Source organism: Kogia breviceps, chromosome 19, assembly GCF_026419965.1.
Source record: "Kogia breviceps isolate mKogBre1 chromosome 19, mKogBre1 haplotype 1, whole genome shotgun sequence".
Taxonomy (NCBI): Eukaryota; Metazoa; Chordata; class Mammalia; order Artiodactyla; family Physeteridae; genus Kogia; species Kogia breviceps.
Window position 1 is genome coordinate 51,578,056 of NC_081328.1, and position 27,740 is coordinate 51,605,795.

Consider the following 27,740-nt stretch of genomic DNA (forward strand, 5'->3'; position numbering starts at 1 on the left):
AGCTGAACTTTCAACGCGTCCTTGAAGTGCAGTGAAGACATGATCAAGGATTCTATTTTTATTTCTCAAGTGGCTGTGAACGTTTTGCTTTGGGAGTTTGTACTTTCCCAACTTGAATGACAATGTCTGGTGATCCAGCCACGAGAAGGAGGTGCGTTCTGAGGCGGTGAGGGACAGACAGGCGGAGGGCCCAGCGGCCTCGGGTCACATGCTCAGGGTGGGGGTCTGAATCCTATCGTTGTCCCAGCTGACAGCGAGACCCTGGGGCGCTTGTGAACTTAACCAGAGCGCGTTACGTGTGCAGAGAAGGTACTCGGTAAACATCAGCCCTGGCTGTGTGACCCCAACAAGGGTCAGCACGCCCTCGCGTTATCACAGGCCCACCTGTCCTCCCAGCATCCCGGCAGGGGGAATTCGGAACAGCTGAAGCCAAGTGACGACCTCTGGCCACAGAATGTTAGGTCAATGCTATTCCTATTGGACTTGCACCTCACCCCAAGCGCTCTTCAGGGGGGAGTTCAAGTCCTCCCCACCAAGCATGAAGGATCGGTCGTCACGCAGCTGCAACGCATGATGTGAGGGAACGAGAACAGGGGGCAGGGCTGAAGCGGCGTCAGCAGCTTGTGCACTGGACCCAGTGAGCCATCCATCAGCACAGCCTCTCTGCCAAAACCCTGAGACGACAGGCATCGTGCCACCTAGAGGAGGTCACCTGAATCCTGCAGGAGGGCCGGCACAGTCACAGGAAGCTCTGAGAATGAGGTTTCAGAAATGACGATCTTCCCCGACAGGGCAGGGAGGGGCTGACCCTGAGAGCGTGAAGAGCCCTGCTGTGGGAGAGGGCTCCTGCCAGGACAGACTGCTGGGCTTCAGACGACCAAGCCAGCTACGATGGGGGCGCTGCCAACCTCTCACTCACCGATCCCTCCAATACGCTTACCTGGTGGAGAAGGAGTGATGGAGACGGATGGAGGCTGGACACCCCTCCAGCCGTGCAGCCGCGGCCCGTCTGACCAGCACCCTCCCCGGATGCGCTGCTTAGGGCGAGTCAGCCGGGCTTAGTGTCCCTGGGTCCCTCCCCAGCTTCCCCAAACCTCACCCAGAAGGTACTTCGGAGATGCTTGCTGAACGGGTTGAAAGACTGAAAGATTCAGGTGACGCCTGAAGATGAAAGTGGAGGCCTAGGAGTTCCCTGGTGGCGCAGTGGCTGGGAATCTGCCTGCTGGTGCGGGGGACACGGGTTCGAGCCCTGGTCTGGGAAGATCCCACATGCCGCAGAGCAACTAGGTCCGTGAGCCACAGCTACTGAGCCTGCGCTCTAGAGCCCACAAGCCACAACTACTGAGCCCGCGCGCCTAGAGCCCGTGCTCCACAAAAAGAGAAGCCACCGCAATGAGAAGCCCGCGCACCGCAACAAAGAGCAGCCCCCGCTCGCCGCAACTAGAGAAGCCCGCGTGCAGCAACGGAAGATTCAACGCAGCCAAAAATAAATAAATTTAAAAGAAAGAAAAAGTGGAGGGTTGACGCCCAGATATTCTAAAGCAGCGTGTGATTCTGGAGCATAGAAGTCAACTCTATAATCCCAGCTGTTATCTCACGACACCCTTCAGCAGAAAACAAAGTCCACTCCCGTCAAACAATTCAGCCCCATTCGGACTGAGTGAGCTCCGAGACGGCACTCGTAACATCTGCAGCGCTCATCAAAAGGTGAGCGCGTGCCTGCCGGCAGACACCAAGCCCAGGAGAGCAAGGAGTGGAGGCCCAGGCCGAGGCGATAAAGAGCCAGAAGTTAGGTTCCCCAAGGAGTTCTTAAGTAGCCACTGAGCTATAGAACAGCGGCAAGAAACCGAACCCACACGGCAGGAACTCGACCGCCTGTCAGACCTGGGGATCAGGGGGCTGGCCAGGAGAAAAGACCTCTCCCCACGCACAATTCACCGAGAAGAGGATGAGACGCTGGGGCACCTTCCCGGCAGCAACCCAGACCGGCCAGGGCGGGGGCGCCTGAACAACCTCTGCCAAGGTACTTAGGTGAACACGGTCTGTGCCTCTGATACCGGGGAGCCTGGGAGAGTGATTTTGGGTAGGGACCGCTGAAGGGGTGGCTGCTCTCAACCCCGTGCACACGGGCAGCTCTGGCTGTCGAAGCCCAGAGCGCTGCCTCCTCCAGGGTGTGAGTTCAGTCGCCTTGGGCTGGGCAGGGGGCGGCCCGGAAGACAACGGCGGAGAGCCCCCCGGACGGAGGCGACGCAGCCACTGCACAGGATGCGGGCTCCAGCTCCGGGAGGGGAGGGCTAGACACGGTGGTCCAGGCCCCCGGCGCACCGCTCCCCAGCTCCCAAGGAGCCTGGGTGATGTGATCTCAGCCCCGTCAGCCCGGAGACAACCATGCATGCAGAGGGCGGCTCTCAGGCTTGCTCTGTGGCTCTGCGACTCCCCAGACACGCTGACTAAAAAGGCTGCCTGGACCGCTTGACAGTTGAAAACATTCCCCAGATCCCTCCCTCCAAGCCGCCCGCTTCCCTTTCTTTCAAGGCAGCTGGAAACAGAACAGACCTAGGCAAGAACCCAAATAACTATAACTTCCTTTTCCGAGCCCCCTTCTCTAAACAACCCCCCGCCTTACTCAGATGAGATAGAAGATCCCTACTTAGGGACCTGAGGTTTGTATGCAGCTTTATGGTTTTTGCGCTGGGAGGCAAAAAAAATAAAAATAAAAAAATAAAAGAGCATGTCTCCTCCCTAACCCATAGATGGTGAAAAAGATAGGTTGGGAAATTCATCCCAAACTTCTATTATCAAGCGCCGTGATGTCCTACCAAGGAGCCTGCCTGCTTCGTGCAGTTTTAGAGACGGTGGGAGGGGCGACCTGGGAGGGGGTGAAAGGTCACAGCCTACGGGAGGCTCCTCCAGTGCAGGGTGACCTGGCATGTGCTGTGACCGCTGCTGGAGGGAGCCCGGGTCTTTCCAGCCACCATGACATCGCAGTCCCCTCCTGGCCTCTGGAGTCAGGCGGCGTCCCACGCACCTGGTCCAGGTGTCATGCCCACATCACCTCCAAGCCCCCAGTCCTGAGGGGATGCTGTTGGCAGCGAGGGAGGGCTCTGCCCCCAACCAGGCCACTCATATGCCCAGAGCCTTCTCCTGCTTCCTGACCCTCCTCGGGAGACTAAGCCACCTCTCAGAGAAGGAAGGCTCTGTGCGGGGGTGGGGAGGAAGGAGGCTCAGAGAACCAATGGGCAAGTGAGCCAACATCACCGGGCACCTACTGAGTGCCCAGAAACAGCAGCATCTTCCGTCTAAGGTCGCTTTTGAATCCCGACACCCTACAAATTGGTTAATGTCTCCGTCTTAAAAAAACTGAGGTTGAGGGGGATTAACTAACTCGTCTAAGAGCTCAGAATAACCAAGACACAGCTGAGATCAGAGCTCAGGTTGTCTGTATCCAAGGCCCAGTCCTCCTTTGGAGCACCTGACTGCCTCCCTCGATTACCTCCTAGAGAAAGAGGCTCTCCAACACCCCCTCCACGTCCCTTCCAGGCTGGCTCTCCCAGGGCCGGGCCAGGAGGGCTGGTCTGGTCTGATGGCATTAGCCTGGCATGGCTGCCGCCGCCCTTGCCCTCTTGTTGGAGGACAAGCCTGGGTGCCTGTGTCGTCTCTTTCTCAGCTGAAAAGCCAGATGGTAACCAGTGGTGGGCAGAGTTCCAAGGATTTGATGCCAGAGCTACAACCCTTGTGATCTGGGGAGAAACGATAAATATTGTGGAAAACCCACGCAGTCACTCACTCACTGATGATAAGCCATCGGGGTTTAAAGAGGACGGCCTGGCTTCTCACAGGTGTGAGAGAGAGCGGGGCGGGGGGGGGGGTCCACTCCCCCCCACCACATCCAGGTGGAAGACCGAGGGGCTTGATCTTGAACTAGGTGGGCTTTAAGGACATTACGACAAGGAGCTGGGGAGGGACAGGGGGTGTGTGAGGATGTGGGCAGCGGGCTGAAGCAGGTGGAAGGCTGGGGGCTCTGCCTGGGGAAGAAGACTGGGCTTCGGAGCCGGCGCCTGTTCTTTTTTTGCGGTATGCGGGCCTCTCACTGTTGTGGCTTCTCCCGCTGCGGAGCACAGGCTCCGGACGCGCAGGCTCAGCGGCCATGGCTCAAGGGCCCAGCAGCTCCGCGGCATGTGGGATCTTCCCGGACCGGGGCACGAACCTGCGTCCCCTGCATCGGCAGGCGGACTCTCAACCACTGCGCCACCAGGGAAGCCCCTGGCACCTGTTCTAATGCTTCACTTCGCACACTCCAGGTGCCAAGAGGTGGCAGAGAAGGAGATGCGTGGTGAGCCATCCTCGACCTCCTGGCACCTGGATGGCTTTGGACTGCTTCCCGCCATCTTCAGCTGCCAAGGACAGGGGGCCCCAAAGCCCTGGCTGAGGGGCAGCCTCTGTCCCAGCACCAAGGAGCAGAGGACGGCCACGCCTCTGGGGAAGGAGGGGTCGGCTGGACGGGGAGGTTTTCTGGCCGGAGCAGTGGCCGCCAGCTGTGGTGAGCCCTGGGCGTCAGCAGGCCCAAGGGCTGATGGAGGGTCTTGCGCCCGTGCCACAGACCCCATGGCGGCAGCCCACCTGGAGGGTCTCGCCCACTTAGATGCTCATGGAGCAACCCCCCCTGCGTGCAGCCCCATGCTGCTGCTGGACTCAAAGGTGGATAAGGCACGGCCCCAACCTCGAGGAGCTCGAGGTGAGGCCAAGGAACTGAACACGGATAAGAGTCCGATTACTGCCACGTGCGGGTGAGGGGTGGGGGTCTCTGTTGGCCACAGGTAACAGAGCAGCCGCTGGCAAAGGGGTCCTGCTGGAGGCCCTCTTCTCCTGGGGACACTCAGAGTCTGAAACCAGGCTGGTCAGAACAGGCGCGCAGCTGCTCCGTTTGCACTGAAGCGCCGGAGGCGTCAGCTTCAGGCTGTTACTCGGGACGCCAGGCTGGGGACCTGCGATGCCTGCCCCCGTCTCTCCCTGGAGGAGGCTCGGCAGGGCCCTGACTGAGCAGACCCAAGGGAGACCAGAGCAGGCCTCTCCCGGGGAGGCTGGGCGTCAGCAAGACCACTTATCGCTGCGAGGGGGCCTCGGGCAGCAGACTTTCTCAAAGGGGAGAGGACACAGAATCACCCTCAGAACAGGTGGAGAATGCAGATTCCTGGGCCTTGAAGTCCTAGATGCTGCTACATTAGGCCTGGGAGCAACGCAGGGATCTGTATTTTTAACAAGTGCCAGTGGTCCTGGAACCAAGCTCTGAGACCCAGTGGAGGCTATTGTCCCTGACCGGGGGTGGGGAGAGGGCTGGGCAGTGTTCCTGGAGCCTGGTGACCCATCCCTCAGGTGGAGCACAGCCTCCTGAAACAGCAGTGAGAAGTTCTCCTGCCAGAACTGCTTGGGTGTCACAAACTGGGGGGGGGGGGGGGGCCTTCCAGCCCTGGTCAGCGTCCAACCTGGCCCGGCAGCCTCTTCCCTCCTCCTGTCCAGGTTTCCAGAGAGCGTCTCAACCCGCGGCTAAGGGAAGTTCTTTTTGTAGCTCAACTCAACACGCCCTGCTGTGCTCTGTGACCCTTCCTTCTGGCTTCACACAGCATCTGCTCAGCAATGCCCTCCGCGGTACCTCCCTTTGCACGTGAAGGCTTGTTAAAATGTACCTGGGCCTACTCTTGGCTAATTCACGAGACATCCCAAGCTCGTGCTAATTAATCGGATGTCATCCTATTGATATGCACCCTAATTGTTCAGCTCTGCCTAATCACGTCCGTGTCCCAGGCACCCTTCTGCTGGCTGAGAACGCTCAGGGGTTCTCTGGCTGCTTCTTTCTCCTCGGGGCCAGCCTGCTGCCTGGGGAACGTGCCCATGGATACTTTTAGTCTCCGCACGGTTTTCTGGGCCTCCCCGGTTGGGACGCCAGCCACACGGAGGAGCAGGCTTATTGCTTTAGAATGAGTGCTTTACTCAACTAAACAGTTACTGCCAGGGCCCTGGGACACTACTTAGAAAGACAGCAGATTCTGTTTACAACAGACAGCCTTGTAACAGAGAGTAAGCATCATTCAGGGGGTAGCACAGCCTCACAGAAGTCAGCAGGGCCGTCGCAAGGACCATGGATTCAGCTACAGAGTGAAAGCGTCAGAGAGACACGGGGCGGAAGGAGGAACGTGGCGTAGCGTGTACAGTTTTGATCCCCGTTAGCACAAGACATTTAAGAACGTTCCATGTCACTCTTAAAACAACTGGAAGGCTGCTGTACTTCCTATAGTTCTTTCCTATTCTTTTTGGGAAATGAAGCCAAAAAAAAAAAAAAAAAAAAAAAAGAGCAGGGGAGAGTAAGGATCTGAAATTGACAACTGGGACATTTCCTTAAAGAATGCAAAGTCTTTTTTTTTAGCTCTTTGCCCAGAAATGGGAGGTCTGCAAGCAGAGGGGATGCAGAGTCTGGAGATGGCCTCAGCTGTAGCGTTTTGGGAGTCTGCCTGGAGCAGCTTCTGAGGGCACCGACTGAAAACACACAGACGTGGACACACACACCTGGGTCAGTGGCCAGGACCAGCCCGGGGAGCTCATGAAGCAAGGAGCAGCAGCTTTTCACCCCCGCTCACGCTGAGCACAAATAAAGAAGCCTCCAGTTGAGGGCGTGCCCGGGATCGGTGTGAAGTGTGGGTAAAAATGGTCCTGAAAGAGCACAGTGCAGAAGGTCCCCAGCAGGGAGGAACACTCCCCAAGGAGGCTTATTTGGAAGTTTCCCAACCAAACTGGCCTGTGCATGAGTGCGGGTTGTGGGTATATTCTTAACAAGCTCCGTGACGCTTTCCCGGCTTGGGGCCCTGTGCGTGTGCACGTGCGTGTGCGTGTATCTGTCTGTCTGTGATGTCCACGCCAACCCCATGTCGGCCTATTTCTCTGCGAAACGGGCTCTGGATTCCTGCACGTGACACACAAGCATGTGGATATGCTTTACCCAAGAGATGGGCCTCTAAAAGTTCCATTTATAAATACTTAATTTCCACAGAATAACGTTTTAACTGCACTAGGGAAAATAAGTACTCAAGAGAAACCTGCAGCGAGACCTTCTGTAAAGTATCAAATTGTTTTGTAACAAATAATTACCCGCTGAGCTCATTTTATACATTGGGATTTTCATACCGTGGGGCTTCTTACAGGCCGAGTCTGCTGGCAGGGTGGTCCGGTGGCGGCGCACAGATAACTTTCCCCAGTCGCGGTGCCCTTCCCTGAGTGAACTGGGGAAGGGGGCAGGGAGAAAGGATGAGACACCAGACAAGCCAAACTGACAGTTTCCCACGTGCCCAGGGTAAAAGCGGCTTGTGTCCTGGGCAAGTCCTATTTGTAAGGAGGTACCCCTTACTTTCCAGATGACGGAGACGGGGGTAGAGATCGGGGACATTCTAACAGGGTCGGAGAGACACTCAAGCTGCCACTGTGAGAAGGGGGTCTGGGCAGTTCACCTGGCTCAGGAGCTACAACCAAGTTCCCTTCATCCATCAGGGCGGAAGAAAGGCCAGAGGACTCAAGCTCAGCCGATGAGCAGCTTCCGGGGCTCGGGGAGGGGGCGGTGGGGACTGTCTGTGACCCTGCTGCCCGTCACCTGCTATCTTCACCGGCTCGGAGCGGACGGCACAGAGGAGTCAGCGCCGTCCTCTGAGCTGGTGAGCCAGGCGTCAGCCATCGCAGAGGCAGGACGTGGGGCGTGACGGACGGCGAGCTTGACGCTGGCGGACAGAACCCACGTCCCCGAGAGCCGCGTTCAAAATAAGAACAGTCCCCTCACTGAGCCGGACAGAGCTCGGGCCAAACACCCCCAGGCACTGGGGGTCAGGGAGGAGGGGGTCACCGTGGTCCAGCGAGGTGCTACCCAGGTCTCCTCGGAAAGGTGAGGGCTGGTTCTGAGCAATGCCGGGCGGCAGCTGGGCTGGCACTGGGGACAGACCGGAGGCTGTGCCCAGACACCAGCAGCCGTGGGGAGGCGGGGACGGGGGTGCCCCTGGGGTCCCTTGGCAGGAGCTGGAGAGACAAGCCATAGTGTGAGAGTGAGTGACAGCGTGATCTGAACGTCATTTAGAAAAGGCCGGGGGCTTCCCTGGTGGCGCAGTGGTTGAGAGTCCGCCTGCCGATGCAGGGGACACGGGTTCGTGCCCCGGTCCGGGAGGATCCCGTGAGTCATGGCCGCTGAGCCTGTGCTCTGCAATGGGAGAGGCCACAACAGTGAGAGGCCCGCGTACCACAAAAAAAAAAAAAAAAAAAAAGAAAAGGCCGGGGGGCGGGGGTGGCTGGGAAGCACAACAAAACACAAGCAGCCCTGCCCTGGATGAGCCGTAGAGACAGATTCCTAGGGGAGGGAGGGAGGGAGGGAGGGAGGGAGGGAGGGAGGGATGAAGAAGAATGCAGGCCGATATCCTTGATAAAGAGGAGACAAGCGAATCCTTTAAAGCCAGTCATTTCAACCTGAGCGCCGGTCACTGTTTGAAGTTAGAATCTGCTCCGCAGGAGCGCCCGTCTGCGGAGGGGGTACATGCAGTTTTAGGGTGCTGGGCAGAAATTCTTTCTTCCTTGAGACCCAGGATCGTGGGCGGAAAGCAGAGGTTCGGCACTCGGGGGGCTAGCACCCTGGGACGCAAGGCCTCCTGGGGGGCCAGATGAGCTGGCAGACGACCGCAGACCCCCACCGAGTTGGGGTGGGGCCAGCCCGGGTCGGGACCGGCATCTTCCCCCCGGGGAGCAGCGGGGAAAGGGTGAGGCACAACAAAACCGACCTTCCGGGAGCCTCCAGGACCCAGTGAGGAGTAGGATATCGTGAGGACCCAGTGAGGACCCAGTGATATCGGGTAGGAAGGGAGGAAAGAAAGGGAAAGAAGACAGGCTCCCCTGGTAGCCCAGGTAGGTCCCCAAACAGTCCCCATCCTATGAGGGAGGCGCCTTGATGTCCCAGACCCTGTAGGCGACCCCCTTCTTGCCCATGTGGCCGGGAACCTCCTCTTGGCTTGTTCCGCTTTGGTGTTGGGCTAGGTCCCAACCCACAGGAGTCTGACAGGAGGGCGATGTCCCCAAAGAAGGGAAACTGCCACTGGTCCGTTTACTGTGCTTAGGGCCCTGCTCTCCATCTGCGGATGGAGCCAACGCATTAGACTCCTCCATGCAGATGGCCCATCCTGGGAGCACTGCGTTTGCCCTCCAGGACCACCCTTCCTGTCTCTCTATGGTCTCTGCTTCCTTCCGGGTTCCCCACGTGGTGCAAATCCAGAGGCAGCGCTCACACCGTCTCCTGTTGGGGCTGTGCTCTAGGGGTACAGACTGGTGCCCCGGAGGTGTCCCCGAGAGTCCCCAGGTCCCGTGAAGTCACTGCTGCCACTGACCCTTGCTGCTCCACACTAACTTTCCCTCCTCACTGGTCCTGAATGCCTCTAGACCACCTCCTGCCCCAGGATCGGTAAGAATTAATATTCAAGCAGTGACAGTGGTGACCCACTTATTAGCAGCTGCCACAGTGCCAGGGTTACCGTGGTTGCTGCTGAAAGAACAGAGAGAGAGAGACCACGGCAGGGAAGGGAGACGTCCTTGGGCAGACGCTCCGAGTTCCAGCGCTACTCGGGTGAACGGAAACGGAAGAAGCCCATCTCGCTACCCAGAAGTGAGGGGCGGCAGGAAGACGGCAGGTCAGTCAGGCAGACGGGCAGGATGCGCAGACACAGGTCACTAAGCAGATGCCATCCTGGGGCAGCGTCGCCCCAACCTCTGCAAACGTCAGGCTCCCAGGGCTGATGAGCAGGCCTGACCTGCCCCCTCGTTTCTGGGCTCTCATCTCTGCCTCAGCTCAGAGACCCTGGGGAAGTCACGGTCTCCAGGTCTCGGTTTTCTCTGCTGTGAAATGGGATGAGGCCACAGACCTTACCGTTCGGCTGGGAGGACCAAAGCGGAAACGAGAAAGTAGCGGGTAACTTGCTGCACTGACGCAAGCCACACGGCAGGAAGGACCCGGCAGTGCTCGGCCTGGCGCCTCCACTCGGGTACGTCACTCCATCTCCACCCCCCAACACAAAGGATGTTTCTTCCCTGAATGGTACCATTCTAGAAAGAGACTGTTTGGTTTTAAAGAGGGGATCATGTGGGACTTCCCTGGTGGTCCAGTGGTTAGGACTCTGTGCTCCCAATGCAGGGGGCCCGGGTTCGATCTCTGGTCAGGGAACTAGATCCCACATGCCCGCATCCCGCAAATAACACCCGGAGCAGCCGAATAAATAAATAAAAATAAAAAGGGAATCAAGTGCTGTTTTTTGTTTTTTGGTTTTTTTTGCGGTACATCGGCCTCTCACCGTTGTGGCCTCCCCTGCTGCGGAGCACAGGCTCCGGACGCGCAGGCTCAGCGGCCACGGCTCACGGGCCCAGCCGCTCCGCGGCACGTGGGATCTTCCCGGACCGGGGCACGAACCCGCGTCCCCTGCATCGGCAGGCGGACTCTCAACCACTGCGCCACCAGGGAAGCCGCGCGTGCTGTTTTAAACATTGCCAGTGGCAGAGGCAAGCGCTGCCGTGTAAGACTGAGACAAGACAGATTCAGAAAACAGCCTCCTTCCAGAGAAGGAGAGACCAGGACCCTGGGCGAAGGCCCAGAAGGACCCTTCACCGCTAACCTGAGCCCGAATCAGACTGACCTGCTGCTCCTTTGGGAAGAGAGTTCAGCAGGCAGAACCCCCCCTGCAGCCCCCAACACATACCCTGTTTCTTCAAGGGGTGTCCGGAGGGAGGGGCCCCTCTGTCCAGCAGCGGGTGGCAGGGCACCTGCCAGGCACCTGCAGGCTGCACCTCTCTCCCAGCTCACCCCCAGACCCCGGAGGTGGATCTCACAGCTCCTGCGTTCAAGGCAGCATGGCAAGCCAGGGTGACCTTGTCCTGTCTCAAAGCAGCCCACGAGGGGTCCCCTGCCCAACGCTGCCAGTTTGCGGCCGGGTCTCCAGCCAGGAGGAGCTCCGCTCTGCCACCTGCAGGCCCGGCTCTGCCCAGCCGGGGCCTGCTGGGCCACCGGCGCCGCAGCGGCGCCTGTCCACCTGTAAGCTGTGGAGGCCGCTCCTGCCGGCGGTGAGGAGGCCTCAGCACTCGGGGAGCCCCGCTGTCCCCCCAGGGCTTCCCTCTGACACTCTCCAGGAGGCGGTACCGACGGGGCCCGGGGCGCAAATGAGGCCGGACGGCCCTGCAGGAATGAGGAAGGACAACGAGAGCGCCAGGCAGTGCCCTTGGCTCAAGGGGACAGCGACGCACGTCCTGCTTCCCAGACACCGGGGCCAGTCCACCCATTTCCATATGACCCTGCCGTTCACCAGCAGCTCCTGACTCTCCCTCACCGTGCAGGAAATTGAAATGCTGAATCCTGACTTTGTTTCCTACCGAAGCCAGAGGTGCTCTGCACAGAGAATCCCAGGACGCCCCCCAGACTGGAGGCATCAACACCGTCCCGTCTGATACTCCAAAGGAGCAGGAGGGGTGGGCGGTAGGGCTCGGAAGATCAGATCCTGATGTTAACTCTCACGGGGCCCTCGGGACGGGGCCCAGGTCACTGCTGGCTCCAGCTGTGGCGTCTCGCTGGGACGCCCTGGGGGCACATGTGGCTCACGGGACCACCCCCACCTCACAGCGCCCTGCTCTGCGGCTACTCCAAGGAGGGAGAGGGAGAAACTGACTCATATCAGCTGCCCGGGAATCACAGGATGTGGATGCAGGTCACAGGCTACGGGAGGGGAGGAGGAATTTTCCACTCATTAAGGTCAAGGGCTTTGGGAGGCGACCGGCAGCTGGGGGTAGAGAAAGTTCCCTTCTGACTAGCAATCACGATGCTACACTGGCTGGCCTCTGGAGATAGTTAACACCCCAAATATTCTCATTCTGGGTGTGCATCTCAGCAGCACTCCCGGGGAGACACAGAAGAGACTGCTTCCAGAGGACTTTCTAAAAATTAAACCGTAAAGTTAAAGCCAGAAAATACTGTCCTGGAATAGAAAAGAAGTTCTTTTGAACATGCAGGCCGGATAGTGTATCGTTTGCCTGAGACAAAGAAGTGGCTGTGCCTGGCGTGGGAAGGGGGCTTTAAACCCGCCCGCCTCCGTGGCCGGCGCTGCGGCAGCAAAACAGCTGTGGTAGAAAGAGGCGCGACGGGGATCTCTAGGCGGGATGGACAATCTTCCAAGCATGAATGATGGGGGGGCAAGGGGAAAGGACGTCCCTCTTCTCCCACGGTCTGAAGGGGCCCCTTGGTGGAACAAGGATGCAGGGATGAGCCCCGCGGGCCGGATTTGGGAGGGGAAGATGCTGTGAGCACCTGTCACAGAGCACCCAGGACGGAGGAAGGAAACCCACGTCTGCCAACCTCGTCCTTCAGTCGCTAGGCCGCTTCCGACTTGCTAAGAGGAGGTGGCCTGCAGAGGGACAGAGGGCCCCCCCCCCCCCCCGGTATTCAGGGTCAGGAGGCACAGCTAAAGTAACTTCTGAGACAACGCGAAGGTCCACCTGCCCTGAATTTCTCCAAACCAGGCAGAAGAGCACGTCTGAACCGAAAACCTTCTGAGCAAACTGAAGTCCCCGGCAGTGGGAGGGTGTCAACAGCCCAGAGAGAACGGGCTGTGTTTCTGCTCAGCCCCGCCCCCTCCTATTTCGTGCAGCTTTTGTGGGCCTGGTGGCAATTAGCTTTATGAGTTATAAGTGCAATATCTGGGAGACGAAGGCAGTAATTAATGCCTGTCTGCTTTCCTGAAGGGTTCCTTCTGTTTGGTCAGACAGTTGCTGAAATTCGGGCAGGGAGGCTTCCATCATGTGCAAGGTTTATAGGAACGAGAGGAAGAACAATTTAATAAGGCAGTAATGACGCTGCTAAATAATTCATCGGGCCGATGGCAGCAGCAATATTCCCAGCGCTCCGTGTCTGCTCTGCCGACGGGTGGGGGAGTGAGCCAGGAAGATCCTGCACAGCCTCCAGCAGCGCCCCCGGGGAAGGGCTGCCCGAGGGGCTCCGCCGCCGACCCTCCATCCCGGACCTGCTCCCGGCTCTGTGCTGAGCCCCTTGCACCCTTTCTTCAACCTCCTCCTCCTGCCTGACTGTGCCGGTTAGAGATCCAGATGGGTCCTTACAATCACCAACGCTTCTGCTAATTGTATCAATCACGGTTTGTTGAAATGCTGAGAGGCTAACAGGCCTCTGCTCTCCCAGGTTCTCCTGGTGGCCCTGCTGAGTTCTCTGCCTGCCCCGAGGCTGGGGAAGCGGGGAAGGGGCCGGGAAATTCGCCTGCCACCGGAGTCCCATCGGAGCTCGGCTGAGATCCAGTCCTCCTAGAAGACACCCTCCTAGCCGTAGCTGACCACCCGACTACTCCAGAAATGCACAGAGGGAAACAAATCTCTCCCGGGGCCGGGGCACAGGACTCCTGGGCTAGGTCGGTAGGATGGGGCCGGGAGGGCGAAACCACCACTCGGCTGTCCTTGGGCTTAACAAATTCAGAGCCGAATAACACAGGTGGCGGGGCCGCGGGAAGCTCTGCCAGGATAGGGATAATTAAGTCAAGAGGCCGACTCCCCGAGAGGCGCGCTCTCTCGCGTCCGGCGTCCCGCTCCACATCAGCTAAGTGGCCGCGTGTCAAGCTGTGTGTCACCTAACGCACCTAAATCTGCATCAGGGCCGAGGAGGACCAGGAGGACGCAGAGAGTATTAACAGACACCGCACAAGCGAAAGGGAACCATTTCTGAGTCGCGCCTGCAAAGCACGCAGAGACAGACACCTGCCTCTGGTTTTGCATCTTATTACCTGAGACCCGTGGGTCGTGTTATTCAGCTCCAATTCCCCCCTCCGCCCGCCCACCCCCGCCCCGCCCCGCCCCACCCCCAGCACAAAGCACTCAAGATGGAGCCTGGACATTCATCTTCTTCGCTTGTGTGCGAGGAGCAGGGGAGACTGGGAGCGAGCTGGGCTGACCCCTCCTGATCTGGAGAGCTGTGTGTACCTGGGGTCAGCCGTGGGACGGCTCAGTCCCGCCTGCCTAGCCAGCAACCCCGGCATCCACTCACGCGCTCCTGGGCTGGCCGGGAGTAAGGTCAAAACAGGGAAAGTTTCCGGAAAGCCAGCCCTGGCCCTCTTACAGGGCTTTGATAAGCACGCCCCTCAAACCCCGAGATGGGTTTCTAAGAGTTCACGGCCCTGGAGCTGGCGCCAACCCCAATGCCAACTCCAAACCACATACGATGGAAGCCCGGTGGCCGGAACGCTCTGGGGCTGGCACTGTAGCCACATGATCCACTTTCTGCCCGGGACCAAAGCCCCAGTAATGAGCCAGGCTGTGGGGCTGTGCAGACTCTCCGCTCTGGGGAAAGTTCTAGCCGAGAGTGCAGGCGGCTCCCAGGCCCCTGGTCCCCCGGGGCCGGCCCGGCCGACCACTCACCAGATAGATGCGGTAGGCGTCCACGCGGCGCAGGGGCCCCCAGCACAGGTCCGTGTCGTTGTACTTGGCCTCGGCCTCCACTCCGCAGGAGTCGTTGCCCACGGTGCTGCTGATAGAGAGAACAATGGCTGAGTGTGGGCCTCCCTGCCTGGCCGGAAGCAGACAGAACCTGCTGTTACTGATCGGGGCAACTGCCCCCCAGCTGCAGCTTCAGGTCCCACGCTCTGGCTCTCCACAAGCCACGTTCTTCTGTCTCTGGGGGCAGGCGCCTATTCCTTATTCCTGCTGCACTGTTTCCCGGCGACTGGTGGGGACCCCAGCTGCAGCTTCAGGTCCCACGCTCTGGCTCTCCACAAGCCACGTTTTTCTGTCTCTGGGGGCGGCGCCTATTCCTTATTCCTGCTGCACTGTTTCCCGGCGACTGGTGGGGACCCCAGTCCCCTTCCCGGCGGGGCAGGGATGGGGTCAGCGCTGAGCAGTGCGTCTCCGAAGGCCAGGACGCACGGCTGGCTGTGATGCGTGCAGAAGAGGGCCTCAGACATGATGGACTCGTCTGGTGTTGGGCTTCTACCCTGAAAAAACACTGCCCCAACTGCCCAAGGAAGCCCCTCTGGCTGTAGCTGGTGTGGGGGGCAGGGGGGACACTCACCAGGTCACCTGCATGAGAGAGAAGGGCACGGCGGCAGCATAGATGGCCAGGTCCCCATACAGGTAGATGATGATGCAGAAATAGAACAGGTTGACCCCCACTGAAAGCAACAAAGCCATCGGTCAGGGAGCCGCAGGGAAACGCCGGCCTGCTATTTTGATGACTACAGCTCTACCTCATCCACGGCTTTCGTTCTCCAAGCAGAGTGGGAAAACAACCCCCAAGTCCTGTTTCTCGTCCTGGCTACCTACACCGAGATGCTGGCGGGAGACACGTCTGCTCATTGACAGTCGCCCGGTGGTGGGCGGGACTGGATCAGAGAGGTTCTGCATCCAGGGCGAGTGTGGGGCGTGGACTGGCCAGGGAGGACCCGGAGGCGTCTTCGCGCTCGGGACAGGCTGCCCGGAGGGGGGAAGGAGGGATGGCCTGAGTCGGGGCCTAAACCCGCGGGCTCGCCCGGACCAGGGCCTCCTGCGCAGCCGCACACAGGGCTCTAAGATGAAAGACTGAGGGGCTGAAAAGAAGAGAACAGGAAGTGGCCCAGCTCCGGAAGCTGAAATCAGGAGGGTAAGAAGCCCTTGGTTCCCGAAGACCAAGTGCCTCATCCTGAACGTGGTCCATCGCCAAGCACCCCAGAGGGACACGGGTGGCCTGGTGCAGGGAGAGAGGCAGGAGTGGGACAGCTCACCTCCCTCCTTACAAGAAGCATCTGCAGGGGAGGACGCTGACTTCGGAAGGGACGGGATGTGGAGGCTCCCTCTGCAGAGGCAAACCTTGGCCCCCCCCCTCCCTCCAGGAGGGGCCTGGCCTGGGAGGCGGGAACTCAGGCTCTGGTCTTCATCCCAGTGGCCTCTTCTCCTGACCCTGGCAAGTCCCTGACCGTCTCTAATCCTGTGCAGTGAGAATTCAGCCAGTGCTAAATTCCATACATGATTCCAGCGACAAAGATCAGGGGTAAAAGTGCTGAAAAAAGCATCCGGGGCCCTACAACCTCAGGGTCGGGGCCCCACACCGCCAGTCTCAAACTCCCATTCAGACTGATAGCTTGTTTTTGGTTTCACTGATCTCAAGCTGCTAGAGTCTCCGAGAACAGAAAGAGAAATGAAGCGACAGTTCCCTTCTAATCCAGGTGGCTCAGATGAGCCTCTAGGTCCCGGGAGAAAGCCAGGGACATGTTCCTCCTGGGCTGTTTGAGGTCGGCTCTGCTCCTAGGAGCCTAGGCGGAAAAGACTCGCGGAAGACGGGGTTCTTGAAAGAACCCTGGATTTCCAAGCTCAGTGGCCCCTGGGGTAGCTTCCACTCACCCCCAGGCTCTGAGCCCAGCCCCCGCTCATCTTTCCGCTCTGAGCCATCGCTCCTGCAGGGAGGCCCCGCCCCTCCCCACTCCCAGCCCTTTCTCCACCTGCTTCGGACTCAAGTCCGCTGTTTATAAAACTGTCACTGGCCCTCCCTGATCAATAAATTTCATTACGACACACAGAGCGGGAGGATCAGTGAACTTCCTTGAGGACAGCCGTGACCAGGACTGGCATTTCTCATTACAGGGACCGAGTCTGGACCCCAAGGGAGCCTTGTGTGGAGTGTGGCAGCCCTCCCAAAGGTGAAGGTGACGGTCTATGAATTAGGATAGAGCCGAGCAGGGGTTTCAACCGGGGGTGCTTTTTGTCCCCCACCCCCTACTGGGGACGTTTGGCAAAGTCTGAGGACACTTTTGAGTGTCAGGACTGGGCGGTGCTACCGACGACTAGTGGGTAGAAGCCAGGGGTGCTGCTCAACATCGTGCAGCACACAGGGCAGGCCCCGCAAGGAAGAAGGGCCCAGCCACACAGCTACCGCGGCGAGCTTGAGGAGCCCAGGAGCAGGTGGGGAGAGAGCATCCTTTAAGACTGAGCTGCTCCTGTACAAACATGTTTCTTTTCTACCAGATTTGGGTAAACTAGGAGTCCAGTCTGTGGGGCACGCACACGCACACACACACACACACACACACACACACACACAAAGACAAAACAAAACCAGGGCTTCCCCGGTGGTGCAGGGGTTAAGAATCCGCCTGCCGATGCAGGGGACACGGGTTCGAGCCCTGGTCCGGGAAGATCCCCACATGCCGCGGAGCAACTAAGCCCGTGAGCCACAACTACTGAGCCCGCGTGCCTAGAGCCCGTGCTCCGCAACAAGAGAAGCCACCGCACCACAACTAAGAGTAGTCCCCGCTCGCCACAACCAGAGAAAGCCCGCACGTAGCAATGAAGACCCAACACAGCCAAAAATAAATAAATTAATTAAAAGACAAAACAAAACCACAAGCTCCTAGAATTCTTAAAGAAATCAGGGCAGACTGTGAAACATGAAAATTAGGAAGGACGTTTAAGAGGTGTATGTCCCCCCTCCAACGTGCATTTTCTTTCAGAAGCTTGCATTTGGGAGGAGGCTGTGCAGCAGCCAGAAGGAAATGTTTGCCTCTCTGATCTGAGTTTAATGAGATGGGGAGAGATAGAAATGGAACAAAGGAAAAGCACAGAAGCAGGCCAGACACAACCAATCTGGTTTTTTTAAATAAATATACTTATTTTTGGCTGTGTTGGGTTTTTGTTGCTGTGCATGGGCTTTCTCTAACTGTGGTGAATGGGGGCTACTCTTCATTGTGGTGCATGGGCCTCTCACTGTGGTGGCTTCTTTTGTTGTGGAGCACAGGCTCTAGGCACACGGGCTTCAGCAGTTGTGGCGCATGGGCTCAATAGTTGTGGTTCGTGGGCTCTAGAGCACAGGCTCAGTAGCTGTGGTGCACGGGCTTAGTTGCTCCACGGCATGTGGGATCTTCCCGGACCAGGGCTTGAACCCGTGTCCCCTGCATCGGCAGGCAGATTCTTAACCACTGCGCCACGAGGGAAGCCCCCAGTCTGGTTTTGGTAAATTCTGAGAACCCTCAGTGAGGCTGGTCTGGTGGGGAGGACGGAGGGAGGCGGACCCCAAGGCAACCTCAGTCAGCATCTTCCGTCACATCACACCATGGTGATAAACGGACTGCGGGATGTCCTAAGAAGCCATGGAGAAGAGTCTAGATTCTAGTTTCCACAATCCCCCTCGGCTCTAACTTAGTGTGGCCACATTCAAGACAGGAAAGAACCAAGGGAGACACTCCCCTGTGCAAACAGGGGCTTTGACGAAGGGGCACAAAATCTCCCAAGGTAACTGCAAGGTCAAGGATTTTTTTGAGATGTGTCTGACTTTCTGTGAAGGATCGAACATTTAAAAAAGCTAAACCCTAAATAGCTCATCTTCCAAAAGAACAAGATTTGGAATGGAGGTCTAAGCTATTGTTGCAGGAACCAACAAGGCAGCACCCAAGCTGGGTGCTATCCTTCCGATCCCACCAAGCCGCAGGTGGAGCATACGGAGAGGTGACGAGAGGTGATCAGATGCCGAGTCCAGGCAGCAGTCCTGAGCGTGGGCTCCTAGCGCCCTCTGCTGGCCACGAGGAAGACACACACACACACACACACACACACACACACACACACACACACACACCTACACACACCCACCACCCCCCCACACACACCCCTACTGTCACGATTAGATGCTGAGTCACACACACACACACACACACACCCTACTGTCACGATTAGATGCTGAGTCCAGGCAGCAGTCCTGAGCGTGGGCTCCTAGCGCCCTCTGCTGGCCACCAGGAAGACAGACACACACACACACAGACACACACAGACACACACACACACCCTACTGTCACAAGGTGGCTGCTCTGCCCTGTCCTACACAGAACAGTCCAGAAGAAAAGAGAAGACAAGTCAGAAGTAATCAGGCAAGAGGCACAGAACCACTAGCCGCCTCCACTGCCTGCTTCCTTCCTTGGAAAGCTGCTTGGGACTCTCAACCTGTATGAGCTGTAGTCGCTAAGTAGCTGCTTCTTTATTCCTGATGGGTTGATGAACGGGGAGGAACCCCAGAAAACACCTTGAAGTGGTTCAGGCCTCTCAGCAAGGCGGTTTTGCAGGCTGAGGATCTGCCCCTCCCCCTCGCCTGCCCCGTCCCTAGTTGAGGCGGAACCCCCGCTCCGGCTGCCCCGGCCCCCAAGGAGGCACCAGCTCTTCCCCTGCCCTTGCTCCACCTGGAGAAGGCACTCCCACCTTTACTGAAGAACATGGAAGCCATCTGCCCCATCTCCACCCGGTCTGTGATCTCAAAAAGGTTCGGAGATCCATGCCTCTCTGTGGAGCCAAGAAGAAAGAGGAAGTGGTTGTTGTTGTTTTTTTTCTCACGAGGAAAAGCTCTTAGAAGGGGTGCTGAGTTCACTGAGTTCTCCAGAATAATGACATCCCAAGGGATTCAAACTTTTGAGAAAAGTTTTCCTAATGTTTCCTGCTTCAAACATTTTGAAATATCTAGAGGGACTTCCCTGGCGGTCCAGTGGTTAGGACGCCACACTTCCACTGCAGGGGGTGTGGGTTTGATCCCCGGTTGCGGAACTAAGATACTGCATGCCATGCGGCACGGCCATAAATAAATAGACTAAATTAAATAAGTAGATAAATACATAAATAAGTAAATAAACAAATCGTCTATAGAAAGGGATCCCAGGGATGCTCACCGTGGGGTGAGAGGGAAGGCTGGGACGCTTCGCCCTGGCACAACTGGAGTGTGTGTGTGTGTGTGTGTGTGTGTGTGTGCACGCGCACGTGCGTGTGTGAGCGTGTGCGAGTGTGGTGTATGTGCGTGAGAGTGTGCGCGTGAGGGCATGTGTGCACGAGACTGAGTGTGTGAGCGTGTGAGCGTGTGTGAGCGTGTGCACGTGTGTGCGCGAGTGTGGTGTGAGTATGTTCACGCGTATGAGAGTGAGTGTGTGCGCGCGTGTGTGTGTGTTGGGACAGAAGTCAGAGACCTGACATTTACTTGAGCTTCCAGGGGCCGAGGTGGAGGGACCTCCCCAAGCTGCAGACGCCAGTTAGCAGCAGAGACAGCAGGGCCGGTGCTCTGCTCTACTGTGGCGTGGTGCCTTCCCCGCAGGTGGTAAATGCCAGAGGGTCCCTGTAGGGAGTCCTTCGGGCCCTCTCACGAGCAAGGGGAACCCCGCAGACCAGAGGGAAGGAAGCACGGGCCAGCCCAGAAGCCCAAGACTTACGCACAGACAGGATGGGCCGTTTCTCTGCCCGCTCGTAGCTGTCCTGGATGAGAACATCACTGTCAGAGGCCGTGGAGGAGTCATCGTCTTCCTCCTCCTAGGAGGGGGTGGGACCGGGAGGATGAGAACAAACTAGGAAAAGAGAGGGTACACGCTCTACAGCAAAGCCCTGGGACAGCCAACGGAGAGCCTGTTTCCTTTGTAATTTCTTCCTAGAAAGTATCTGATTAGGAAGCTTTCAACACTTCCCTGCTGTCACATCAGAGGGTCAGACACACTGGGAGGGAGAAGCTGTGGCCCAGTTCCTGGGTACAAAGGTTCAGAATGACTGAGCCAGCTCAAGGCCGGGTGAGGAGGGACGAATAAGGGGACGTTAAAAGAGCAGAGACTGCGTTTGTTCTGTAAGCTGACATGGCTGTGAACTTCAGCTCTGGGCTGGGGTCCCGGAGCAGCTCTGTGGTGAGGAGCCCTCCAGGCGTCGGGAGGGAGAGGACTGGCTGCTGAGGGCCCCCTCTTCGCACACAACTGCCCGGGGGCCCTGCCCGGAGCCAAGAGCAGCGCGCACACCTGATGGGTTTCCATTCTCTTCCAGCGGAGCTGAGCGTTGGCTGCCGCCATGGTCTCCACCACGAAGGTAGTCGTCACAAAACTGCAAGGGAAGGCCGCGTGTCAACTGCGAGAGGCAGGGAGGAGTATGGAGAAGGTACAAAACGAAAGGAAAAGCCGTTTAAGCCCTGACCCGACCAACAAGCCCGACAACTTCTGAGATGGGTCTGAGCTGATAAAAGAGCACGTGTGAGCAAGCGGTGCCTCCTGTGCTCTTCCTGACGTCTGTCTGTGCTTAGAACGTATTTCCAGTGCTCTGGAGAGAAGGGTGTGAAATAAGCTGATGGGAAGGAGAGAGAGAGAGCCTGGGGGAGAGGTGCTCCCTTGCCTGGGGGGGCAAGGTGGTACTGCTCCCCAGAAGGGGACTGTCGGGGGGCAGAGGTGGGAGAGACGGGAGGACGAACACCAGGCAATGCTGTAAGCTGGGAAGAGGAGGCTGGTCCACAAGGGGGCCCTTCCAGAGCTTCTGGGAAGGGCAGCAGGCGGCTCTCCCCTCTCCTCGCTAGCCAAGCGGTCAACCCTCAGTTACACACACTAATGGACAGAGCACAGGTGTGGATATAATTGAAAAGGGGGACTTCCCTGGTAGCGCGGTGGTTAAGAATCCGCCTGCCAATGCAGGGGACACAGGTTCGAGCCCTGGTCCGGGAGGATCCCACATGCCGCGGAGCAGCTAAAACCGTGCACAACTACTGAGCCTGTGCTCTAGAGCCCGCGAGCCACAAACTACTGAGCCCACGTGCCTAGAGCCCGTGCTCCACAAAAAGAGAAGCCCCCGCACCGCAACGAAGAGTAGCCCCCGCTCACCGCAACTAGAGAAAGCCAGCGCGCAGCAACAAAGACCCAATGCAGCCAAAAGTAAAATAAATTAATTTAAAAAAAAATAATAATAATTGAAAAGGACACTTGGCTCTGGAATCATCCCCTCCTTTTTTTGGGGGGTACCTTTACTTTCCTAGTAATCTGGTTAGTATTAAAATAACTGTTACTTCAATATTAGTTATTAAAATAAACTACAATATATTAATGCATAATGTATTTTAAAAAATGTTAATTAATTTATTTGGTTGCGCTGGGTCTCCGTTACAGCAGGCGGGCTCCTTAGTTGCAGCTCGTGGGCTCCTTGGTTGTGGCAGGCGAACTCTTAGTTGCGGCATGCACGTGGGGTCTAGTCCCCTGACCAGGGATCAAACCCGGGTCCCCTGCACTGTGAGTGCGGAGACTTAACCACTGTGCCGCCAGGGAAGTCCCAATGAACAACGTATTAATAAGTTAAAATATACCAATAAATTAATATATTTAATAAATTAAAACATATTAATAAATTAAAATATGTTCACATTTTAATTTCCTAATAATCTGGTCCGAATCAAAAGGGAAATTGGGAGGTGGCACCAGACATTTGCTGAGAAGTCAGACTAGAGTGAAAAATCATCTTTACTTAAGGAAATGGGAGAGACACGGATGTCAGCGGGAGGGCTCTCGTTGCAGCCGGTAGTACAGGGGAGGACCGCTTTCCTGCTGATAAAACCTGAGGAATGACTCCGTCCTTGCTGAAACGACCCGGGATGGAACATGCATCTCCCTGTTTCTTGAAGCCACCCGGCAGCCTGCCGCCAGACTCGACCCCGAGCCCCTGCCTCGGCCGCTGTCACCTGCTGCAGGCTGGCTGCCTGGCCCAGCAGTCAGGTGGCTGGGGGGGCGGGGACGACACAGAGGTTAACCCACACCCACTCCATCTCCATACGGGTGGGGCAGTCGTCTTTGAAACTCCCACTCCAGCCGCCGCAGCACCTCCTAGAAAGGTTTCTCACTACCTTGCCTAAGTGACCGTTTTAACGGTCACTAAAGCCGTTTAACTAAAGCCGTTTTAACGGCTTTCGATTTCCCCTTCTTTTGGGAAGTGGAACTAAAATCAATCTTAAGGCGTAAAGAGGCTTCTCCAGGCTGCACAAAGCCAGATCACTGATCACGTCTGAAACACAGATGGGTTGAGCGGGGGGGTTGGGGCGTGGCGGCCCCTAGCTGGGAGCCCCCCGCTAACCACTTCCCGTTCAGGTGGCTGCCTGCGCTGAAGGTCCTTTGAAGGGGGCTGCAGGGTCACAGAAGGACAAGGACTTCTGGGGCTCTCGGTTGCCAGGGCTCGCAGTACGTAATGAGCCAACAGTCCCTCAAGGCTGGCCACAAAACCCCCCAGAAGAAAACGTGGGAAGAAACTGAAAAACACGGGTGTTTTCCCATCCTGTGCAGCCTCCTCTAGGTCTTAACTCACTTCAGCTACTAAACTGTTTCACTCCTCCACTAGTGCCCCCTCCTTCGTCCTCCCAGTCCGCTGCCCTCCACGGCCACGGACCACCTACTTCAAACCGTGGCCACTCCAGGCTCCTGAACCCCTCACCTCGCTATACGTTTCCCCTTATCACTCATCACCGAACGTACTCTACCCTTGTTATCTGCACTACTAACTGTCCGTCTCCCTGGAGAAGAGAGGTAAGCCTGCAAGGGCGGGGACCTCCGCTCTGTTCAGCAGGGCGCAACCCCAGGCACCGAAGAACAGGGCCTGCTGCCACTTCTCTCGGGGATGGCGCCCCTTGGAGGGGCTCCAGGTGTTCCCTCCCCCCTCTTTTTTTAAAATTTTTTAATGTTTTTGCAGTACATGGGCCTCTCACCGTTGTGGCCTCTCCCGTTGCGCAGCACAGGCTCCGGACGCGCAGGCTCAGCGGCCACGGCTCACGGGCCCAGCTGCTCCGCGGCATGTGGGATATTCCCGGACCGGGGCACGAACCCGTGTGCCCTGCATCGGCAGGCGGACCCCCAACCACTGCGCCGCCAGGGAAGCCCCACTCCGGTCGTTTTTGCAGCTTTCAGGTTCCTACCAGCTTGAGGGGGCTGGAAACGCTCAGTCCTAAATCCCTTCCTAGCCTGGGGCACCTGCCTGAGAGATCCCCGAAGAGTCGTCCGTAGAAGCACCAGCTGGTGGATTCCAGGTGAATCCCACACACCTGTGCAAGGGGCGGGCGCCCCTGAAGGCTGAGGCAGGCGCTGGCCTCCTATTTGCTGCCGAGGACAAAGCCAGGCGAGATTAACACCTAACTGCGCACACCTGCGCGTTTACTGCTGACTGTGGAACCATCTTAGACAAATTCTAAATTCCAAACTGATTTCCCCCGTTATCTCCTGAAACATTCGTGAGATTCTCTTCTGTGGTTAGGGGGGACTTTCTCAGGGAACAAACGTCGACGGTAACATTAAGAAAGGGTACAACAGCGGAGGCGAAGAAACACACAAGCACCACGGTGAGACACCCCACAGCCTAACTGGGGGTCTTCACTTCTCAGTGATTGGGGGTGGACAACCGCTCCATCAGAGCGAGCCCCTGAGACCTCTGGGCCTCCTTTCCTGGCTCCGGGCACCTGTCAGGACTCGCTCACCACAGACATCTTCCCCCACACTGATGCAGAGAGCTCGGGCTTCCTGGGCAGACTCCCCCAGCTCTGCCCCCAGCCCCCCGGGGGTGGCCTCTTACCTCATGAAGCCCAGGAACACCAGCAGGACCAGGCTGACAAGCCACCCAGCTGTGGCAAAGGCCTTGGGCATGGTGAGTGCGCCAGTGCCCACGATGAGGTTAAACATATACACCAGTCCGACCTGGAAGCAAGAGAGGTGACAGTCGAGCCCAGAAATTAACGAGCCTCACCCCGGAACAGCTCCCAGGGGTGACCCTGGGCAACGGCAAAACCGTGGAGGTCAGGAGGCCAGGCCTTTGCCAGGCGAGCAGGTAAGCAGGGAGGCTTCCACCCAGGTTCCAGGGAGGCGGGATCTGCAGCCGGCTGCTGGGAGCCCAACGTGAACGCCTGGAAGACTGAAGCTCCGGGTTCCATCAGTCTTTTCAAAATGTCTCTGGTTGGGCTTCCCTGGTGGCACAGTGGTTAGGAATCTGCCTGCCAATGCAGGGGACACGGGTTCGAGCCCTGGTCCAGGAAGATTCCCACATGCCGCGGAGCAACTAAGCCCGCGAGCCACAACTACTGAGCCCTTTACGAACTTGACAAGGAAGTTAATTAGGGATCAACTACTGGCAGTTAAGAGCAGAAATTAGTAATCACATTTGTCTTGGGTTGTTGCTATTTTTTAGTTCTGAGGCAAGCACTCCGGGCCTGGTGGTGCTGCAGGAAATACCATAGGGAAATATACGGCTTCTCCACTTTCCTGGCCAGCGTTAAACCCTGCTTACTTTCAGTAACCGGGATGGGTAGGGACCAATCCCAAGGCGCAGAGCACGACGCAGGAAGCAGACCTGAGCTGAGCCACAGGCCGGGTAGAAGGCAGTTGTGAAGCAGGAGGAAACAAGGCAGTGAATTGCTCTTCTGCTTGTTAGGTGACAGCTCGGTGGGGACAGCCTCCAGGGAGGCATGACCAAAAGTGGTGAAACAAAGCCCTGCTGTGGTCTCAATAAAGAAGGCTATGCAAACCGAGCTTCCTCTTGTTCCGGACTCTTCCTCTGTGGCTGAAGTGGAGAAGGCACAGTCCCTGTCCCTCGGGGTGGCAGACCCGCTCCCCTGTGCTCGAGGGGGTTCAGTGCAGCGTTCCCGCGGCCTCACCCGCAGGTGTGCATGAGGCCGGGGTCACGGGCATCTTTCAACGGCTTCCCCAACGACAGTTGTCAAAGGAAACAGAAGGGTGGCAGAGATGAGGAAGCAACAACTAGGGTTTCAGGCCAGGAGACAAGCCCTCTTTCCTTCGAAAGCACCCGCATCGATCTTCCGCGAGGCCGGCCGGTGGAAGGCAGCCTCAGCAGTTACCCTTATGTAGGCAGTGACGCCCTTCTTCCTCTATTTTGATCACACGATCCCTGCAGTCCCGAGCCACTCATGGTCCCCATAAATGGGGAAACAGACACGCCTGTTCTGAGATCACTTATGGGGGGAATGCATGGGCCTAAACCTGCGTCCGGCACCATCCTTGAGAGGGTTTGTCATCCGAGTCCCCTGCGAGGCTCGTCCGCTCATTACACAGTTTATGCAGAAGAATGCAGGCTAAGGCAAACACCCCTGACACCCAGGAGGGGCAAGGACTCACCACAGGGCACCGCAGAGGCAGGGAGCGGCTTGGCGCTGGGAATGACCGGGTTATGGGCTGATGTGCCACTCAGGGTCATGGTCTCCCGAGGCGGGCAGAGCAGGTTCCGCCCACATCGCGCTGGGCAGCATCTGCGGTAAAGTCCGTTCCGCGGCCTCCCTGGGCTCAGTGGGTGGTGCGCCTCACACCCTTCTCCTGGTCCCACAGGGGATCAAGAACCATTCTCGCAGGATGGCAGAGTTAAGGAAACCTCAGGCAGGAGGTGTGTTCTCGGCTCAAACCGAGACCACTAACCCTGGTGAACGCCACCCCATCCTCAGCACCACCCACCTTCCCCCCGCCTCTCTCTTCACTGGCAGGATAAGAGAATACGAGCAGTTGCTTACGGCCAGTGCCCAGAGTCGGCCCTTGAACACACGCCTCAAACGAAACCGAACATGTAGGAAATGGAGGAAAAAATTTTTTAAAGGCAGAACCCGCTGAGACTTTTAGGTCTCACTGCCCCATTTCCTGTGGGCACATGCTGATGTGTGAAATGATTACTGAACAGCGGGAGGCACAAGAAAAGTGGGCACATTAAAGGTTTTCCTTCCCAACACTCAGCTACAGAAACAACTCATTTCCTCGCCTCGAAGCTTACAGATGTTGTAAAGATGACGCAGGAACCGTGGTGGCTTTCGTGGACAGTGTGGACGTGTCACTGCTGATACCCAGAGGAGGCTGTGAGCTGTGACGCAATTCCACTAATGAGAGGGGCATGACCTGATTCATTCCAAGGTTCAAGAAAGACCTCCCCGGACTTCCCTGGTGCCGCAGTGGTTAAGAATCCTCCTGCCAATGCAGGGGACACGGGTTCGAGCCCTGGTCCGGGAGGATCCCACATGCCGCGGAGCAACTAAGCCCGTGCGCCACAACTACCGAGCCTGCGCTCTAGCACCCGCGAGCCACAACTACTGAGCCCACGAGCCACAACTACTGAAGCCCATGCGCCTGGAGCCCGTGCTCCGCAACAAGAGAAGCCACCGCAATGAGAAGCCCGCGCACCGCAACGAAGAGTAGCTCCCGCTCGCCGCAGCTAGAGAAAGCCCGCGCACAGCAACGAAGACCCAACGCAGCCAAAAATAAATACTTTAAAAAAAAAAAAAGAAAGACTTCCCTGATAAATTACTGAGTTGAAGGAGGCTCCCTTGGAGCCACACACAAATGGCAGAGACCCAGCAGGAGGACCCTCGTGTGAGGGGTTTTGCCAGCTGTTCTCAGAGGTGCTTCCTTATGCATCACACCACAGCTCTAGAGTCTGTGAAGCTGGCAGAAACAGCATGGATCCCCAGCAAAGTGCAGAGCAGGGCAGCTGTTGAAGGTTAGGTACTTTCTAGAAAGAGGACTCTTGCTATTTAAGGCAGTGCTGCCTTTCTCTGGGATACTTGGTAGCAACATGAATCAATCATTCGATTATTCCAACCCTCCAGCTACTCATTCAAGCATAGAGGATTCCGTGACGTAACCATAACCTATCTTATATTTACACAAAGAAGATAAACTGAGCGTACACGTGAGGGGTGGGGGTAAAGCGGACCCAAGACAGTGAGAAATCAGCCATTCTAGTGGTCCTAGTTACAGACTCCACCAAATGGCAACTGGAAGTCTCCGTAGGCTTTCTCCGCCTCTTATGTCATCCAAGACTATAAAAGTTGTGCAACTTAAAATTCACCTGAGGGGGGAAAAAAAAAAAACTCAGCTGAGAACCGAAGTGGTTTCGAACTGCTAAGGGGAGCAGAGCCCAGAGTCTACAGGCGACAGCCTTCA

At 57.3% G+C, this 27,740-nt stretch overlaps 1 protein-coding gene across 3 annotated transcripts in view; it reads right to left on the reverse strand.

Moving 5' to 3' along the window:
• TMEM104 (transmembrane protein 104) overlaps positions 1–27,740 on the reverse strand; it is a 49,095-nt gene that overhangs the window by 20,252 nt on the left and 1,103 nt on the right. The window contains exons 1-7 of one of the 3 annotated variants that reach the window (XM_067020763.1): positions 25,935–26,999; positions 24,382–24,503; positions 20,817–20,898; positions 20,250–20,346; positions 19,258–19,338; positions 15,113–15,212; positions 14,464–14,572 (exon numbers count right to left, since the gene is read on the reverse strand). In XM_067020763.1, the coding sequence (XP_066876864.1) occupies positions 14,464–14,572; positions 15,113–15,212; positions 19,258–19,338; positions 20,250–20,346; positions 20,817–20,898; positions 24,382–24,488 (576 nt within the window). In that variant the 5' untranslated portion in view covers positions 24,489–24,503; positions 25,935–26,999. Of the gene's footprint in view, positions 1–14,463; positions 14,573–15,112; positions 15,213–19,257; positions 19,339–20,249; positions 20,347–20,816; positions 20,899–24,381; positions 24,504–25,934; positions 27,000–27,740 lie in introns of those variants that run through there. The other 2 variants (XM_059048556.2, XM_059048555.2) reach the window with 2 other exon arrangements.